This window comes from Phaseolus vulgaris, chromosome 8 (genome assembly GCF_000499845.2).
Source record: "Phaseolus vulgaris cultivar G19833 chromosome 8, P. vulgaris v2.0, whole genome shotgun sequence".
NCBI lineage: Eukaryota > Viridiplantae > Streptophyta > Magnoliopsida > Fabales > Fabaceae > Phaseolus > Phaseolus vulgaris.
In genome coordinates, this window is record NC_023752.2 from 8072351 (window position 1) to 8092452 (window position 20102).

The 20102-nt window shown below is 32.9% G+C and overlaps 3 protein-coding genes across 5 annotated transcripts; 1 reads left to right on the forward strand and 2 right to left on the reverse strand.

Moving 5' to 3' along the window:
* The first annotated feature begins 4884 nt into the window (after positions 1-4884).
* On the forward strand, positions 4885-7047 carry LOC137826384 (pentatricopeptide repeat-containing protein At3g04760, chloroplastic-like). The gene has a single exon (XM_068632336.1). The coding sequence runs from the start codon at positions 4956-4958 to the stop codon at positions 6498-6500; it is 1545 nt and encodes a 514-aa protein (XP_068488437.1). The 5' UTR covers positions 4885-4955; the 3' UTR covers positions 6501-7047.
* Positions 7048-7401: 354 nt separating this feature from the next.
* Positions 7402-11063, reverse strand: LOC137826068 (uncharacterized). Its single transcript, XM_068631910.1, has 7 exons — positions 10787-11063; positions 10634-10711; positions 10444-10550; positions 9346-9423; positions 8985-9086; positions 8213-8294; positions 7402-7772 (listed from the first exon to the last, which is right to left on the reverse strand). Exons 1-7 carry the CDS (start codon positions 10929-10931, stop codon positions 7654-7656), a joined length of 711 nt encoding a protein of 236 aa, XP_068488011.1. The 5' UTR covers positions 10932-11063; the 3' UTR covers positions 7402-7653.
* A 1763-nt stretch (positions 11064-12826) lies between these two features.
* On the reverse strand, positions 12827-18056 carry LOC137824180 (probable serine/threonine-protein kinase PBL1). Of its 3 annotated transcripts, XM_068629665.1 has the most exons (6): positions 17768-18026; positions 16410-16787; positions 15251-15921; positions 14528-14785; positions 13804-13923; positions 12827-13676 (listed from the first exon to the last, which is right to left on the reverse strand). In XM_068629665.1, the coding sequence occupies exons 3-6, from the start codon at positions 15878-15880 to the stop codon at positions 13041-13043; spliced, it is 1644 nt and encodes a 547-aa protein (XP_068485766.1). In that variant the 5' UTR covers positions 15881-15921; positions 16410-16787; positions 17768-18026; the 3' UTR covers positions 12827-13040. The 3 variants fall into 3 exon arrangements, with proteins under 3 accessions (XP_068485766.1, XP_068485764.1, XP_068485765.1); XM_068629663.1 differs by lacking the exon at positions 16410-16787 and having other exon boundaries at positions 17768-18056; XM_068629664.1 differs by lacking the exon at positions 17768-18026 and having other exon boundaries at positions 16410-17400.
* Positions 18057-20102: the final 2046 nt, after the last annotated feature.

Below are 20102 nucleotides of genomic sequence, written 5' to 3' on the forward strand. Positions count from 1 at the left end.
TCCCTAATATTATTTTTTTCTTTCATAGTTATATTGTTCTTGGGCTTTTTTATCCAGCCTATTAATTTGAAAACCCAAATTGACAATTTCTCCCTCCACCATATCAATTTCAGAATGCACCTAATTAGCTCTAAAAAATACAAAAATATTCCTCCTAAATGACGAAAATAATCTTATACAAAAATAGGAAAATTATTTTTGAAACTTTTATTTGAAATATTTTGGATTTCAATTTTCGGAACATATTTTTGAATTCTGAAATTTTTTATCCAGAATTTATTTTTAGTTTTGTGTTCAGAATTTTTTTTTCAACATGTATTTTTCTATTTCTCAATTATAATTATTATTTTGGATTTTTTAATTTAGAATAAGGGTAGTTTTGGAAATTAAAAAAATTGATATGGTGGAGGTTAAAATTGATATGGTGCAGGAAGAATTTGCCACCCAAATTTAATGATTAGTCATCTTAATTTGCCTAAATTTAATGATTAGGAATTCGATTAGTGATTCTAATTGACCAAAATTTAATAAAGCTGCGTGATTTATCAAAAAGTGGAAGAACTCACCTCACGTGACTTAGGTATTTTAACCAATTCCAGTGTTATTTTGGTTGAGGCCAAGACCAACCTAACTTGTGTTACTTATTTTTTAATTTTGATAAAGTATTTTATTTTTTATATTTTTATTGTGAAGATGATAATAAGTTCCTATTAGATAAAAAATTTATTATTTTTAATATTATTTTGTTTTAATCTGCTATTAATCTGCTATTTTAACCAATTCCAGTGTTATTAATCTGCTATTTTGAAAGCTACATAAGATTGTGTTTACAATCATGATTTTATTAATTTTTTTCTTGTGTGTTCGTTTGATATTTATTAAGTTTTGTATTACACACACTATAATTAGTCGTTATTTTTTCTATCATGTTCGCTTTGTTTTTTAGTTTTAAATTTGTTTCTTTTTTAAGATATGTGATTTTAGTCTTGAAGTAAACTATTCAAAATAAATAATCATTTAAATTTTGAAAAATAAAACAAATTTTCTTCTTCGACGAGAGTGTCTACTAGGAAAAAAATTAGAAAGTAACACAATTTATTTTATTTATGGATTTTATGACACAGTTGATAGAATTTCTCACAAAAATAAATTTAATTACATATTAATTTTATTAAAAATTTATGAAGATTTGTGATAGCAAGTGATTGATGATTAATCTATGTAAATTTTATTGTAAGAAGAGACACTTGGTTTGCTTTCTATTTAATTAATAATGTTTTTTTATTATATATCTTTTATTATTTCAAAAAATACGTCTATAAATATTTCTATATAAAGTTTAATAGTATATATATATATATATATATATATATATATATATATATTAAATGAACTATAAATTGAATGGTATTATTTGCATTGATGATGTTTCTAAAAAACTTGAAATCCAAGTCTAATTTAATTTTGCAAAATTTACAGGGTATATGATATTTATATCTTATACTCTCTTTTTTGTCAATAATCGTTTTAAGATCTTTAATAATAAGAGAAAGAAACTTTATTTTATATTTGAAATGTTAATCAATTTGGAAATGGTTACATGTTTCACAATCCCTTTGGGATGAATTTATCGTTAATTAAGTTGTAATTTTGAAAAATAACGATTAGATATTTTGTTTGGTGGTTATATATGTATCTCATTATGTATTTTGTTACTATTATTTCCTGCTAAAAAATAATTAGTATGAAATTTATATGAATTATTTAATTAAAGTTATATTTTTTTTTCATCAATTATGTTTTTTAGGTAATTTTTTCATGCAGATAATTATTGTTAAAAACAAAAAATTATGTCTCTATTAATCATGTTAATAAAATTACACAGAAACAAAATCTATACAAAACTAATACATAGGATTCAATTTACAAATGACTTAAATTTTTACTTTCATCTCTTTGACCAAACTTGAAGTTATACTCATGTTTATGCTAAAATGAAGAAAAAAACAACCTTAAATATAATATAAAAATAAAATTGTTTTTGTCCATCTTCTTTGGCACAAGATCTTCCCAAAGAAGCATAGAAAGGACGAAACATATTTTCTTCGAGGCAAGAAAGAATAAAGTGTTGGATATGATATATAGCTTTTGGAATACAAGTTAAGATCATTAACATACACCTAATAACATTTTTTTGCCTAATTAATTTAAACTCTCCAACAAGTGAGCCAAAACAAAAGAAGCAACATCTTTCTTTAATTAAGAAAAATCTAGCCTAATTAGCAAAAATGTTTCTCTACAATTTCTTACAAGTCAAGAAACAAACAGATAAAAATAAAAATTATGAAATTCATATAATCAAGTATTATATAAATAGATAAAAAAAAATAGAAATAACGAAATTAGTATTATCCGAACTAGCTTAAATTACCATATTAACTATATTTTAACTTTTATATATAAATACACATATTAGACGGTAGAGCTTAATTTTGTAGAATTTTTATTTTATTTTGATCTTATCACCAAATGTTGTATTTTTTTAATAACGTTCATTATATATATATATATATATATATATATATATATATTCTTTTGGATAAGAGTTAGTGATATATAAAGAGACAACTATCTAGAAACTAAAATAAACAATGTGACTAAAAAATCAATAATATTTTTATCCTGCATTACTATGAAATTAAATACTTATACTAAATAGACAATATGCAAATATAAATCCTTGAAAAAGTATACTCTTTATATGATATCGTGACCTGAACAAAAACAATGTGGGTTTTTTTTATTAGGATGAGATTAATTTTTTTTATTAATTAACAAAATGAAGTTACTTTATATAAAATATTAGAAAATTAGGAAAATAGCATTAAGATGATAATTTCATTGGTGTTTTTACATATTTTTGTACTATCAAAATGAATTCTTATTAAAGTGATAAGAATTCTATTTTTGGTCATTCTATTTGGTCATTCTATTTTTGTTCACAATAAAATCGTTTACATGAGTTATAGATCTTGTAAAATATCCTATTTTAATATAAAGAAGAAAATTGTTCTCATATAAAATAGGATTGAAATAACTTTTATGTGCTACTTCTCTTCTTTTCACTCTAATTGATTGCTTTTTCCTTCACTACATCCGAAATACACCTACAAAAGATGTTCCGACATTCAAGTAAATATTCCTTGCAATTAATGCGATGATGCACATTTTTCTAAAAAATTGTAACTATTTATATACTTATAATGAACCATTATTATTAGACCGGATTAAGGTTTGGGTCATTATTATATCGAATTTAGATTTGAATTGTGATTAAGAATCCTAAACCCTAAAGTATTAGATACTCGTTAATCTTGTATTTTTTTTATGATATCCCAGAAGGGGATCATAAACTTTCTATTTCGTTTCGTTCCAATCGGTAGATAATACTATTAAAAAATCAAGAATTTGATAGATATAGATTTGGTTTGAATTGTTGGAGAGATAAAAAATCCAATCAATTTAATTGAATGGTGAAAAGCCGTGTGTATTTTCTGTGAAAATTGATTTTGGAACTCCCAAGATAAACATTTATGAGTTCACAGAAAATGGTGGTTTTGGAAAATGTGGGTGATGAATCTGATACTTTGTTTAGACAAGGACGACTCTTCCAACAACCAATCTTTAGCCTAACAAAAGCAGAAAAGAAAGAAGAAAGAGACTCACTCACTCACTCCACACACACACATCAAGTAAAACATGCCAACCCTTTAAGCCTGCAACCATCATAAAATCTCACTTATAAACAAGTTCATTGGTGGAAGCACAGAGTGGAAAATGGAAGTGGTCGGAACGAGGTTTGGCGACCAACAGAGCAGTTTGTTGGACGAGTTCGAGAGGCTGTCGTTTGAGGCACACGCGGCACAGCTCAACAGGGTCATGTTGGGTCGGAGCCTGTCGGAACCAAAGTTGCAAAAGTCACACCCGCGACTCATCAGCATTGCTCCGATACCTCTGGTGAATCAAGTGGTGATGCAAGGGACACGTCATCGTGGTGGTGGTGGTGGTGGATCAGGGTTTCACAAGGTGTTGAAGAAACTGCTAAAACCAATTCTTGGCAGGAAGAGACAGGGAAGAAAACAAGCCTCAGTTGATAAGGATTTGCTCTCTTTCAAGGCTTTCAGCAAATCACTGCGCTTCTGATATCTAGTACTATACATGCTACCAAAGTTCTGGTTATGATCACTATTACTGTCTATATATTATTATGCACAATGCATTACAGCATTTAGTTTCAGACATATGGAACTCTTTTGTGTTCCTGCATCAGAAACATGGTTTTGATCCCACAGTACTTTTGTTTTAGGGAATTATCCCTACACTGCATGTAAAGTTCTTCGCGGTTCCTCAACAAGTTCCCAACTCAACTGAGTTTTTTTATCAATAAATGAAATGTTTTGTTCGGGCCGCTTTTAGGTTCATTGTATAAATTCATTGTAAATTTTATGTTAAATTTACGTTTCAGCTTTCACAACAACTAGAAATAAAAATATTTGCTAATATATAATACAAATTTACTGATCTTTATATGAAGAGTTGTGTTAAAGATACTAAGATACCCATAAATATATATTTTATTTTGATGTGATTTTTAAACGAAAGACTAAAACCAAGTGAAAAAGACAAAAAGCCTTTTGTGTTAGGGAAGAAAAGGTTTAATTTATCAGGAAAGAAAGCTTAAATAAATTTATGAAAAATGATATTTTAATATAAAATATATTAAAATAATAATTTTAAGAGTTATAATATGATTGGATAAAAAATTGGACTTGTGAATACATTATTACTCTGAATTTATATTAAACGACTGTGTACCGTATCCATGTTTGGGATGCAAAATCCATATTGAAAGACAGAGAGAGAGAGAGACAGCAACAGTTCCCCTTTCAAAGTGAATGGTGATGCCTTCTTCAATTCCAAAGTGCTACCATGTTTTACAACCTTGCACTCTAAACACCCCTCTTTTCACAAACAATGCCACCAAAATAAACATTCACAACATTAGTATTCGAGCACGAAAGATCGCGCTCTCTCTCTCTGCCACTTACCCTTCGCCCATCAAACAGACAACAACAGATGACCTCAATTTTGAGGACAGGGCCACTAGGATTCGAATCAAAGGTCTTGTCCACAGGATCGCAACCTTATCATTCTCCAACAACAAAACCCAGATGCTACAAATCCTAGAGAAAGACCCTGAATTCCAAACTATATCAGATTTCAATCACCTTCTCATGGCTCTGGTAATTTCACAAGAGCTTGATATTTGTCTCAGTATCTTCGCAAAGCTACCTTCTTTCCAACTTGTGCCAGATTGTTGCACCCACTGCATCATGATAAGGTGCCACTGTGAGAAAAACGACATGGATGAAGCCAGGAGGGCATTGGACACTGCTCTGGGAAAAGGGTTTCGACCGGATGCTGCAACCTTCACCGTCCTCATAAACTCCCTTTGCAAAAGGGGGAGAGTGAATAAGGCAAGGGAGGCTTTTGAAGCCATGGGAAGAAAGGGCTATGAGGCCAGTGTTCTGGCACAGAATTGCCTGCTCAAGGGTTTGTCCTATGTGGGGAAGGTGGATGAAGCACTTGAGATGTTGATGGGTATGAAGGGAACCTCATTGGAGCCAGATGTTTATTCCTACGCTGCAGTGATGGATGGGTTGTGCAAAGTGGGTAGATCAGGGGACGCAATGGAGTTGCTCGATGAGGTTGTTGAAATGGGGATGGTGCCCAATGTGGTCATGTTTAACACCTTAATTCAAGGGTATTCTAGAGAGGGTAGGCCAATGGAGTGTGCTGCTGTGTTGGAGCTGATGAGGGAGCATCAGTGTGTTCCTGATTATGTTAGTTACCACACTGTGCTACATGGGTTGTTGAAGTGGAATGAAGTTCAAGCAGCCCTTGGGGTATACAGGAAAATGGTGGGACTTGGGTTGGAGGTCGATGTGAGGATGATGGGGACTCTGGTGAGGCGTTTGTGTAAGAGGTCGAGGTGGAAAAACAGTCTTCTTCAGGATGCATATGATGTGTTTGAGAAAATGAAAGAGAGGGGTTCAGTGGTTGACCAGCGCACATTTGAGGTGATGGTCCAGGCACTGTGTGTGGGGATGAGATTTGATCAGGCTTTTGCAGCTTTGAATGAGATGGTTGGATTAGGATATTCTCCTGAAGTAGTTACCTTTGACAAAGTGATTCTAGGGCTTTGTGCAGAAGGAAGAGTGGATGATGCAGTGTCAACTTTGGTCCTTTTGCATGCAAGTGGGGGAATTCCCAGTAGATTTTCTTATGATGTGCTGATCAAAGAACTCAATAAAGAGGGTAAACTGTTTTGTGCTTGTAATTTGTTTGGTGCTGCACTGAAGCTAGGCGTTGTTCCCAATAGGGAACCTAGGCTAAATGTAATGGGGTGGGAGGAACTGGAAGTGACTAGGGTGAGTTAGTTATTCATGTAAAGGCAGATTAAAGATGCTGACTTGGAAATTTAGTTGCAAAATACTACCAAGTAGATGAGGAATTCCTGTAAAGGGGCAACAGAGTTTGCGAGTGGGACGAAAGGAGGCAAGTCATGATATGAGTATTGGGGGGCAAAGCTAGGAATTTAAGTTGAGTACCTCTGTTAAGATGCAATGATGTTACTGAGGTTCACAAAAAGAGTTGCAATTATGAGTTTTAGATGAACCGAGTTGTGGAAAGAGAAGTGCTACTTTTGCTCTCAGTGGAGATGAGGTGTAGATGCAATGAAGTGAAGATGCAATACCATTATTGTTGTGTATGGATCATACGAGTTTCTGGTTGGCTTGTGACAAAACCATGGCTAGTTAGACATTTCATAAGTGGGTTAACGATAATATTCTCATATTTGTGCAGATAAAGTTCGTAAATTGAATTGAGATTATAAGCTGTCATGACAATCTAGAATACCGGATACTACAAAATTATGGACATGAACTACACACAAGTAAACCTGAAGTTATTTCCATCTGATTATACACTTTTCTTTAAATTATCATTTTAAATTAGTTGAAGACAACTATATGCCTCTTTAGACAAGTTTCTCCAATAAAAATATTTAGAGAAAAAAAGACAATCTTCCCGCAAACTAAAACTAATTTATGTACAAATTTAAAATAATTTTTTAAAAAAGTTAAAAGAAAAAACTTCGATAAACTAGCATGTATATTAGATAATTCTAATTTATGAAAAAAATCATTTCGTTTATTTTTATAAATGTTTTTATGGAGAAGCTTGTTAATTTTTAACTAGTTCCAATAATAAAAATGAAAACACTACACAGATTGGTTCAGCTGATTTTTTGCTTCATTGCAAGGAACAACTTCAAAAGTTAATAATGTCTGGCTTTTTTTGTAAGAACTTTATACACCATAATCATGCCGAACAAACTGTAAAAGCTTCAGTATCGCAAATATATTACAACTCAATTTAACTCAATGTTATAGAAGACAGCCAATTTGCTAAGGTTAATGAACTTCATCTTCATTGGTAAACTATTTCCTAAAAAAATAACAGAACAAAATAAACGAGAATTCAAACGAGAATTCTCGGGACTTCAATTACAAAATTTGATGTGAAATCTTAAGCACGGCTCATGTACTGTCCAGTTCTTGAATCAACTAATATTTCATCACCGACATTTACAAAAAGTGGGACATTGACAACAGCGCCAGTGTCCAGTGTGGCCGGTTTTGTTCCACCTATCAATCAAATTTTGTCATCAGAGACTTATTAAGTTCTTCAAGGAAAAGTAAGAAAAACAATTATACAGGAGAATGGAGGGAACCAAACAGTAAATGTCATAATGGGATATCACACTGATTCCTTTGAAAACAGGTGCGGTAAACAAGCCTATCCTGACCATTATTCAATACACCTTAGCTTTTATAAGACCAACAATAAAACTATTCAAGCTGCTTTTTCTTAATTGATTTATAATGCCAAATTGTGAAATATGCATTTAGAGAAACTCATCCCTTGACAGATCCATAAAGACCATTACGAGAATCATCTCCTAGCTGATGAGACAATATTATCATTTTACTGTAACAAATTTTTCCTACCTACAAATATGGTTTACAATGTTTACAACATAAATGGGTCATAAAAGAAGTTTGCAGTGTAAACAAAATGGTATCACCTTGGGCTGTGTCACCCTTAAGTCCTGGATCCACGTCAACTACAGTAAGCTTAACTGTGATAGGGAGATCAACATCAATAACCTGAAAAAATATCAAGTGACAAACTTTAAACAAGAATAATAATAGTAACTGCACATATCTTATTGATTGTTAAATACCATACTTCTAATCAGAAAATGCTCCTCTAGCGTGATTTTGTTACTGAAGTGGTCATGTAAGGTGTCTCTACTCTTAAACTATAGTAGGTTAAGATCACAATATACTTTATAAATTAAATCAAGGACGTATACTAAAACAACCACACTACTCACTTTCGACAGAAAAAATAAAGTCATTTAAAGAAGCCTTGTACCTCCCAATCTATGCAGAAGCAAGAATCTTATTTACCATGCAAAGCACATCTGAAACCACTAACTATTAGAGCACACTTTGAACCGATAAAGTGTGAAGCAACAATTAAGTTTATTCTAAGCAGCCCGGATAAAACAGCATTTGGGAGAAAGAAAAATTCAAGAGTAACCCCATAACATGTATGTACCACTGCAGACCAAGACCATTCAAGTTTTCAGAAAAAAATGCAGCCGTTCTATAAAAGTGAAATACCATTAAAGTGGATAAAAGTTACAACCACACAAATTTAAAGATATTTAAATAAATAAACATTCGGGAACCAGGCCACTTCTTGTCCTATAACTTTTATCATAAGCGATCTGGAGAATTAAAAGTTTGAGACATTGAAAGACATAATATATTATGAGATGACATGGTTACTTTTCCATTCCATAACAGCAAAGTGCAGTCCATTCCTTCTTTTAGCCACTTTGTTCTGTCTCCGATTTCCTTTTCACCCAGACGAAACTCCTCATATGTACTCTGATAAAATTAAAATACAGCAAATTAAACAGAGACAATGGCGAAACTTAGGACATTATTCGTTAGTTAACTAATCGCAAGTAATAAATGAAAAAAGAACTGTAGGACAGAGAGAATAAACCTAATTGAATTATTTTATAAATCTTCACCATAGTCTTGAGTCCGTAACCCATGGGTAGAGATTATATTTAGTCAAAAACAGCAAAATGCACATATCTATAATTTGTTAGTTTATATAATCATGGGTCCCAGATACTACCAAGTCCATGAAGACAAATTGAGCACCATCTTTATACGTGAACTGCTTTGTTTCCTTGTATATATCTGCTTGGTCAATCTGTCAGAAGAGGGAACAAATGAAATGAGAAAAGATAAACCCAAAATCCAAATTTTTAGCAACTACCTACAAAATAGTCTCACCCATCTTTAGTTTTTAATGGAGAAAGGTAACAAAAAACATAAGTCTTAGAATATGAGCTTCAAGCCTGTTTGGATACAAGGTAAAAGTGTTTTTGAGATCTTTCCTACTGGGAATCTAGAACTCTTTTTAAGTAGAGAAACTCTTCTACATTGGTGATTTAAAATAAGGAGAACCGAAGTTTTATAAAGACAACAGCTACGTTGGTGATATTTCTATTAAGATGGGATCTCAACTCAATCCTTGAGAGTCATAGTTCTTGCTCACTAAGATGTTTCACTTCACCTCTCTAGTCAACTCTTTCATACAAAGTTATTTTTGAGACACTAACAACCAACTTTTATAAGCCACAATAATGCAAACCAAAGGTGGTCACTATTAAGCTGACTTAACAACAATAATCGTATCTCCTTCCATCTCTAGCCCCAAAAGACACTACCCAATTGGTCTTCTGTTGAATTTGGAAATCAAATTGTTCCATCGCACAAAACAACCTCATATTGCTTAAGAATCAAGTTCAAGGATAGTTTATAAACATCTTTTCCTGACTCACTAAATTTTAAGGACAAACATAAATTTCCACAAAAGCCAAGAATGACAATAGCTCAAACGCCATGAGTCCAACAAAATGCCAACTCAAGTCGGAAAACAAATTAAATACTGTGGTGGATATCCAAACATGCACTATAACACTCCACTCAACCTTTCCAGTCAATACTCCAGAGGCAATCCTCTCTGAGACATTGACAACCAACCACGCTTACAGGTTGCAATTAAGGAGGGCTAGGGGTGATGACAATTAAATGGACTTTCCAACAAAAAGCTTATCTCCCTCAATCCCCAACCCAAAAGACACCACCCAAATAGTCATCTATTGAACCTATAAATCAAATCAAACTCAGTGATTAAACAGAACCATTGCAATTTTGAGTGCATTACCGAACTTCCAGCTCTAAATGTTTTCTCCACCGTGTTCCCAGTGACATAATTCTTCATCTTGGTCCTCACAAACGCCGCACCTTTTCCAGGCTTAACATGAAGAAATTCTAAAGCGTGCAACGCAAGCCAAGTCAAGAACCGTCACAATCCATAACCAAAACCACAGTTCACAGGTGCGCCAAAAAAATACCTATCACGCGCCAAGGAGCACCGTCGACTTCGAGGTTGGTGCCCACCTTGATGTCGTTGCTGGACAAGGCGTAAATCCCTGAAAGAAAATGCGCTCGTTAGCAAAGAGGGGAACATCGTCAGAGAAAGCGTGGAAAGGAACGAAGTGACTCACTGAAAAATCGGGGTTTAGAAGAAGAAGGGGTTCGCATTGGAAGAAGAGATAGGAACGAAGAGGAGGAGGAGGAAGCAGTGAAACTCGACATTGAAGAGGAAAAGGCTGAAAGGTTAAGCTTCAAGGTTGCCATTCCCGCCACCATTGTTGCTCGAAGAAACTGTGAATGCTTCTTTCTTCGTGTTGTTCTTACAAGAAGATAAGAAAGTTTCTTCTGTTTCGCCACCTGAACACCCACTTTGGCTCAATTCAGGTGCAAAATAAATTAAAAACATATATGTTTTATTATTTTCATTTAAATTTAATTTTACAAGACTTTTTCGTTTTTATAAATTTAAATTAGTCCCTTTTAGTTACCATTTTCAATCATTGCAAAGCATAGAGTAAATGTTTATTTTAAATTATTAAAGATGTCACTCTCTAATTTAGCTCACTTATATAATCAAATAATCATGTTTAAGTAAGCATTTAACTTTTTAATTATTGAGTTCTCTCATTTTTTTTTACTTAAGAGAAAATCTCTTAATTAAAAATGTCTTTAATTTAAATTTAAGTTCTTTGGCTATGGTTTCTTAAGCTAATATATGGTTTATTTTCACTATATATTTATTCATAATATTTTTTTTAGTTTCTTAATTATCTTTGCTTAAACAAACATTATACTTCATCTATATTTTTCAATTTTGATGATAAAAATCACTCGAATAGTATACCAGAATGCTAAATTATTTGTTTTCCTAAATATATGCTCAAAGGACTTTATTTTATTTGTTTTTAAATAATTAAGATGCAAAAATATAGGGTATATATTCACTCTAGGGTATATATTCCTAGATTCTAAACAAAATCAATTTTTAAGCAAAGATTTAATTTAATAATATTTTTACTCTATTTTTCAACAAATTAAGTCAAATATGTTCCAAGATTACACATTTATCTATCTATTTATTCATCTATTTATCATGTGTGTATACATGTGTTATGCTAATTTGGAGATTGAGTTTAATTATATAATACTTTTTAATTAAAATTAACTAATTTAATTATTTATATGAATTATTTATTTACTTCCTGTATATAGGATTGGATATTTGATTTTCCGATTTAATTTTTCAAGTAATTTTAATTATATATTATTTATTCAACAAAAAAAACTTAAATTAATCTTATTCTTAATTTTATTAAAATTTTATAAACTTCCGAAAACTAAATTCTAGAATGTGATTAACTCATAACATTCCATAAATTAGTTTCTGTAATATTATAAAATAATTTTTGAATACCAAGTCATAGAAAATTTACACATTGTTGAATATAATTTACTAGAATTAATAATTAAAGTTTTTAGGGAAAACAACAAAAAGTATAAACGTGAAGAAAAAAAATGAGGTGCGAAAAGAAATATCTTTATCTGCCCCGTATGCTCAGCCACAGGAAAGAAAAACAAGCAGGTTACGTTTTGGGCAATTGCTTCGTGCACCATATCACTGCATCCAATCACAAGGGAAAAACCGAAAATACCTTTAAAAAAATGGGATACATATAAAATTACATTCCGAACTTCCTTTTCCAGAACACAATAATCTCTTCCAGATAATTTTTTCTGAAATGTATTATTTTCAGTTCCGGATTTTTTTATCCGAAATGGAATTTTGATTTTCTTTTTCCAGATTTTTATATCCAAAACACCGGATTTATTTTTCCAGAATACATTATTCCAGAATAAAGGATATTTTTGGAATTTTTGAAATGTTGTTGGATGCAGGGAGCATTTGCCTACGTTTTGTCTAGTAATATTTTGGTTAAATTTTTTTTAGTGCTTAAAACTTAGAATCATACTAACTTGGTTACCAAAATTTAAGAAAAACATTTTTCTTTGCTGATAAAAAACAGAAACATTTTTTATCTCTTAAAATTGAAAAAAGAAATTAGTTCTTGAACACTATATTGGAATGTTCTTGTATCACATAACAGATTAAGCATATTGGCAAAGGTAGTTTCTCCAATGCCATAGATTTTGTTCTGGGGTCGTAGAGAGACTGAAGGAAAATGCTAAAGAGCATATAATTTTTCATATAAATGGGGGTAACTAATTGAACCCACTCAACCAACCTTTGCACTATCTACAAAAGAACATCCTCTCGGCATCACACTGAGGGATTAAAAAGTGGAGGAACCACATCTTTATCTCCTATAAATTTGTGTTGAATCACACCAAAAAAAATAATAAATAAAAAATGAACATTATACACAATCAAAATCCTTCAACACTAGCCCTTCTAGAGGCTGAGGATGATGACTTGCGGCTTTCCTGCCTATCAAGCTCCTCCAAAGAGAGACTGGAAGAACATGCACGGGGTGGGAGAAGGGGCACTCCACCAGACCATCTTGGAGGTGAAACAGGTAGTGGTGGAACTCCAGATGGTGGTGATGGTGAGAAATTGAACCTTGGTACTGGGCAGATTATGCCATTCAGACTTGGTGATCTTGACATATGTTTTCCAGAGTTTGATGCTGGCTCTTGCAGAGGGAACCGGCATGAGTATTTCAAATCCTGTATCATCTTCAGATGCTCAACTACAGTTCTCATGGTAGGTCTCTCTGATGGCTCCTTTTGAAGGCATCTTTGAGCAATGTCAGATATTGTTCTTGCTGCTTTAGAAGGAAACCGACCCTTGAGTTGAGGATCCATGATCAACGACAGACGGTAGTTGTCGGCTAGGAAGGGCCGGCTCCACTTCACTAGATTCCTTTCTTCCTTCGGGTGACGGCTATCAAGATTCTTTCTTCCTGTAAGTAGCTCCAGAAGAAATATTCCAAAGCTCCATACGTTGCTCTTTGGGGTGAGCATTCCTTTCTCCAGGGTCTCCATCGATAGGTTTCCAACAGCCTGGACAATAACAAATAAATTTATGAATATTCACGAAAAATAAGAAGAGAATGATGGAAAAATATAATCAACACAGATGTGTTAGAACTTAGAACAACAGAAAACACTCAAGACTTGAAGAACTTACAGATGAACTGCTTGAAATCTCTTCCTCGGGAATATGTCCAACACAACCATATCCTGAAAGCTTTGCACTGAAATCTTTGTCAATCTGTATGTTGGCTGTTGAGAATTCATTATACATTGCCTGCAGAAAGAAAGAAATATGTCAGCGAAGTAAAAAAAAAAGTGTATACTAAACTGTAACAATAATAATAACATCCTTGAAATCATTTTCTCCAAACTATGAAAAACAAAAGCTTGATGAAATCTAAACTCCACATGCAAATGGGAAATACATACATATGATCCAAAGTGAAGTTTTATTCTAATGTTATATAACCAACTATAGCCTATGATGTTGAAAATGCTTGACTTTTAACGGAAAAAAAAAGTTGTAGTAGTAGCAGTATGTTAAGGTAGATGTATATAATAAGAACATAGATGTGGAATTATTATATACAAGAAAATAGTGGCGTTGCACATATGGACAAAAAGAAAACTAAAATGAAGTTAAGGTTGTTTGGACACAAAAAAAAAAGACAGTCCACTAGAAGTGAAGGAGAACATAGTTACATATTGCATTTGTGAGAAGTAGGATACTGTAAGTTATTAAAAGAAATCTGACTGAATAATAGTCCTAAGAATTTGGTTTAGTCGAATCCATGACAACGTATAATATATAATATATATATATATATATATAATCGACCTTGCCTAGTAGGATAAGATTATTATAACTGTTTTTGTACCTGAAAAGGCCCTTCTTCATGCAAGAAAGTTAGACCTTGTGCAGCACATATAGCAATTTTCATTCTTGTATTCCAATCTATTGATGGCCCATCAGATCTCCCATACAATAAGCGATCCAAGCTTCCATGGTATAGCCTCTCATAAACCAACATTCTATGTTCTGAACTCTCTCGAGCATGAAATCCTAGCAATTTACAGAGGTTTGGATGTTGCAAGGATGCAAGAGTATTAACTTCACTTATGAATTCCTTCAAGCCCTGAAAGAAGACAGATACTTTTAGACCAATTCAGAAAGTCATCAGGTTATTAAACATTCTCTAAATGTCCAAAAAAGAGAAAAAATAACATAATGCTACCAGTAAATGTTCAAATAGGCAGATATGTAATACGTAACTCAAACCAATTCTCTTATGCATGGAGAGATAACAGGATGATAACAAGATTAACTATGATGAGATCCTGTTTAATGACAAGTTAAATTGCAAAAATATTGAAAAGGTTATTAAAATCACTCTTATGTCCGTTCTAATTCCCCTGCTGTGTGTATGGGTTAAATTCAACTGAACACAAGGCTGACAGCATATCTCAAATACATAGAGCATTGGATTTTGTCCATTCTAGGATATGGCATTATTTCTGTATATTTGGTGATACAAGTGTCCACTATGTCAATAAACATATCAATAAATGAAACTTAAGTACCGTAGTGTAGAGAAAAGTACCTGAGATGATGGGTGAAGTCGTGTGACAGTGGCTTCAAACTTCTTCGAACTTGATACATCATCACCAAAGGAAGCCTTATATATGGTGGACGAAAGACATTCTGACATGCATCTATCAGAAGAGAAATTGTGGCAAGCAGTGGCAATTTCATCATACAGAAAATTTCGAAGTGAGCCAGTAGGTGGGAGTGGCAAAGGTCCAGAAGCAGATAGAGGACCACTAGCTGTCACTGACTTAAAGCTGCCAATAGCCTTCAATACAGCACCTCCCTGTGGGGATGGGAGTGGTAAGGGTTGTGGACTAGATGAACGCTGCTCCTTCATTGATCCAGCTCGGTGTTTAGGCTCTTCTTGTTCCTCATACTCAATTGAGGCCAAAGCATCTTGTTCTGCGGCATCAAGAGTTGATGGAGCAGATAATGTTCTTGTTCTGTTGTTATTGACTTTATTAATGGGTTGAATGGGTTTCACTCTGGTCCTAAAACTAGGAGGAGCAGACTGGAGTGAGCGAGTTCGAGTTTGAGGTTCAGGCAGTACTGTAGGAACATGCTCATTATGGCTTACACGTTTAACATACGTAATCGGATCAGACTTTTTCTTCTTGCTCTTCAATACAGTGAAACACCCCATCCTTTTTACAGATCTTCGTTGCTGTAGACAACTCTTTATGCCTGCAAAAACAAAATAAAACCTGCATAAATACAAAAATAATATCTAAAACAAATTTTGTGCAGTTCCGTACACCACAATTTGACAATCCACAAGTAATGAACCACTAGATTTCAAAGCACAGTATGAGTTTGAATTCTCATTGATATAGATAGGCCCTTCGTAGAGTTATGTTTAAAAGGAAACAAGAAAGGGAAAATGATGCATTCGTTTGTCATATTTTTCTCCTAATTTATGCCTGACCATGTCTATCAAATCATGAATCAGAACCCGTCACGATCGTAAGGTTTCAAAATAATCATATTTTAATAATTAAAAATAACAAAATATATTAATATTATCACATAATAAAATTATCAAACTATATATTCATTTTCTATGTACATTAATTATAGGATTCTTTTCATAATTCTATCTCCATCAACATTAATTGCTTGAAACTGGCTAACTGCATTAGAAACAATAATTTATTTTCAGAAAGTACTCTGACTTCTCTGTCCTCAGATACTTTGTTTTTTTCATCTCTAATCCACTCCCCACCCAAATTGTCAATGTGAAAGCATTCTCCCACCAGAGATTTGTCATCAATAGATCACCCACAGGGCCCATGCCTTGATCATTGGTCCACTGCATCCTTGCATCTGAGCAGGACTGAAAACTGCTTTGGAAGACATCTCGCAGACCTCTGCACCGACGAGAATCTGGCCCCACCCACACAGCATACCTTCATCCAGAGCTCCACAGTTTCTGTTTGGCTTCCTCCCTTAGAGATCCACCATTGAGAACACAGAAGAACTGAATGAAAGTCCTATATGATTCCAGCAATTGGCGGGCAATTCCAGTAACATAAGGAAAAAGTCCATGTGATCTGTATCAATGAAGTGAGGACTCGCATTGAAACACAACTCATGTGATTCCAACTACCATGATCGAATCACCACTCAAGCGATTCCAACTACCATAACTACTAATATCTGTGCATCAACGTTTCACATCAAATTTTTAGTAAACATCCAATTTCATCCTCAAAAATTTCGAAAACATCAATTTGGTCCTAGACTGGTGATTTTTGGTCAGGGGACCGGATCAGATACTTCAGAGCTATATACACATTGAGAATATACAACGGACCAAAATAGCTATTTACTCTTTAAATTTTCTGAATTCTATTTCTCCAGTGACAACATCTTAATACAATAAAACATGATCTAACTTTACTCCTGATTTTCATTTTCATTTCCTACTCCTAAGAGTCGACTATTCTTAAGACTTTCACAATCACATACGCACCAAGCCCCAAAATTGAAAGTGAAACACTACAGTTAATCACTAATTGGTTAACCGGTCCTCATATAAACCTTATATCTAACTTGTGTGTATCACATTTCCATAAAATAGTATAGCAAAATTGCTTCAATTTCCCCCCATCTCATCCCCAATTTTCAGAAGTACCGAAGAAACAAAAATAGACCAAATGCTCCATTAAATGAACAGAACTACCCAATTGCAAAACACTAACTAGCTCCATCTATTCAACCACGTGAAAAGCAATTCAGATCCATAACATAAAAAAACAGGAATCACACAAACCCATTTATCCCATTTCTTTCCGCAATATCAAGGTAAAAAAAAATCCAAGCCGCCAAGTTTGATCTCCGCCAACAAACTTTCCAAATAAAACAAGAATACAAAAATCAAGAAGAAAATGAACAACAAACTGACACATAAATCAAAGTGCAAAAAAAACCCAGATAAAAAAACAGCTGAAAGTGAAACTCCGAAGCGAAGTTTCATCGGAACACGGCGAAATTACACAAATCGAAAGCAAAGAATGAAAATTTAACCAACCTTTGCGAGAAATGGCAGCTCATACAACTTGGGTGAAGCGATCCAGGGGCAGCGAAATGGGTAAAAATCAGAACTTTCTGTGGTTTTGATTCGTCGACGAAAACCCCTTGTCCAGTCAAAGAAAGCAGATTAGAAAAGCTGAGAAGTGAAGATTTTAGAGAGAGAGAGAAAAAAAAAAGTAGAGGAGAGAGAAAGAGATTAGAGGAATATTTAGAATTGTAGAGAGAGAAAAAGAGAGAAAAAATGGAACCCAATGAGCAGTGGTCAAACCTAACCAAAACCCAGATTTAATTAACTCATTAAAATAATATTTCATTAAACACAAACAAAAGATGTGTTTTTCCTTTTCTCTTTCTTCCCAACTTTGCCCCCTCACTTTTTTTTCTTTCATTTTTAATTCCCTTCCATTTTTTCCCTCAAAAATTACCTTTTACGTTACTTCCTTGCAAACTACTATTGGATGCTTTTGAATTTTGGTTTGAACTTTGATTAATTCGACTTTTTAAAACAATTCTTGCTTTGACCACCCATGTTTTCACAGGATTTAATGATGCATTTATAGGCATATTAAAAAGCATGTTTCTATAACTTCTTGGTTTCAATCTACGGACTTTAAAGGGAAGTTTCATTTTCGTATAAAAAATTTAAAAGGAAGTTTCACTTTGATTTTTCAATATAGAGCTTTAATTTCATCCCTAATATTATTCATAAACTTAAATTATATAATGTTTTTTAATCTCCATTTATTGAAGTTTTGACTGAACCGTGCATTGAGTTCAAGAGCATTAAATTTCAACTTAGAAAAAGTAAATAATTAAATTTCATTATGTAATGCTTGACCATGTTCAAACACACTTGTCTCTAACTAAAGATATACTTATGAAAAACCTATATATGCATATAAGTAATTTAAATATTTTTCATCTCACATTATATTTGTATTCTCATTTTGATTGGTTTAGAAGATTTTTGTAAATAGAAATTAGGAAAGGAATTGGCATAAATAATCCAAATATTATACACACAACAAAAGTCTCAAGTAATGTTTTATTTAATTGCAATTTGTTTCTTGAAATACCATCAAGAAATTCAAATTTTAATTCAAACTCTGCTTTTTTTTTCAAAGTGATTCAAATTCTTCTTTTGCTGTGGTCAAATTTTATGATGAGTAAAGAATAAAAATTTGGCATATTTGGTTGGGTTTTTCCTTCTTCAAACTCCGAACAAAAAGTTGAAACTCAAAAATATAAAGGGGTGGGCCCATGGGCAATTTTGTACTTTCACAGTGCTCCACGACTTTCAACGAAGTTCATCTTGATTGAGGGTGACAGCCCGGTCAAAGTAGCGAAATTTTTATATTTCATTTTCTAACAATAATTTAAAAAGGGCATGTGTTGGTCAAAGAGAGCCATCATGATAGGTCTTTGACTCTAAATCTTAGCCGTCCGATTCCAAGAAGAACTCAGATCAACGGTGGAGAAGGTCCAGTGGGTCCCACCTGACATCAACATGTTTGTCTTTCCACGCGCCGAGTACGCGTGGCATAGATTTTCTGTTTCATTTCAATTATCAAATAGAGATGAGGGCCCCACTCGCGACGTTCAAGTGCTCAACCCAACAACTAGCCTTTTGTTGTTTCGTGTCATCCGGAAAATTTTTGAACAACTTAATGGTTTCTTTGGATTTAGGGATAGATTTTAAAAAGAATAAAAAAATGAAATTGAAAAAAAGAAAAAAGAAAAAATAGAGTCAGTTTATTAAAATTAAAAATAAATAAAATGTGAAAAAATAAAAGGAATTTATGAAATTTTTTGAGTAATATATACGTATGACTAATAATTTTTTTAATTGATAAAATTTAGTAAAAAAATCAAAATTGACGTGAAATATATAATTAATATTAAATATAGAATTTTATAATCCAATATCACAAAAAAGTATAGTTGAATTATAATAATTAGAAAAAAAAATTATTATGATAACTATTATTTGAAAGAGTACTGAAAGTCATCAAATCTTGACAGGAGTTGGTCAATTCTTTGATGAACCCTTCAAAAAAATTTGTTGGCATTGATGTTTAAAGTATTTAATCATTGTTACAACTCTTGAATAACCCTAAATTTATGAAAGCATTTGAGTATTATGGGGGACTGGAGGTTGAGGTGCAAAGAGTTAACATGGTAGTCGGGTATTAGTGGGTCTTGGTCGTCTTGTTCGTCATCTTGGTTCACCCTACCACGTTGTCAGACATCGTTCATTTTGAACAAGATTCAACTTGTTCAAGTTTTTTCGAGCAAGATAGTGTGATCAACCTAATTCCATCGATGTATAAGTC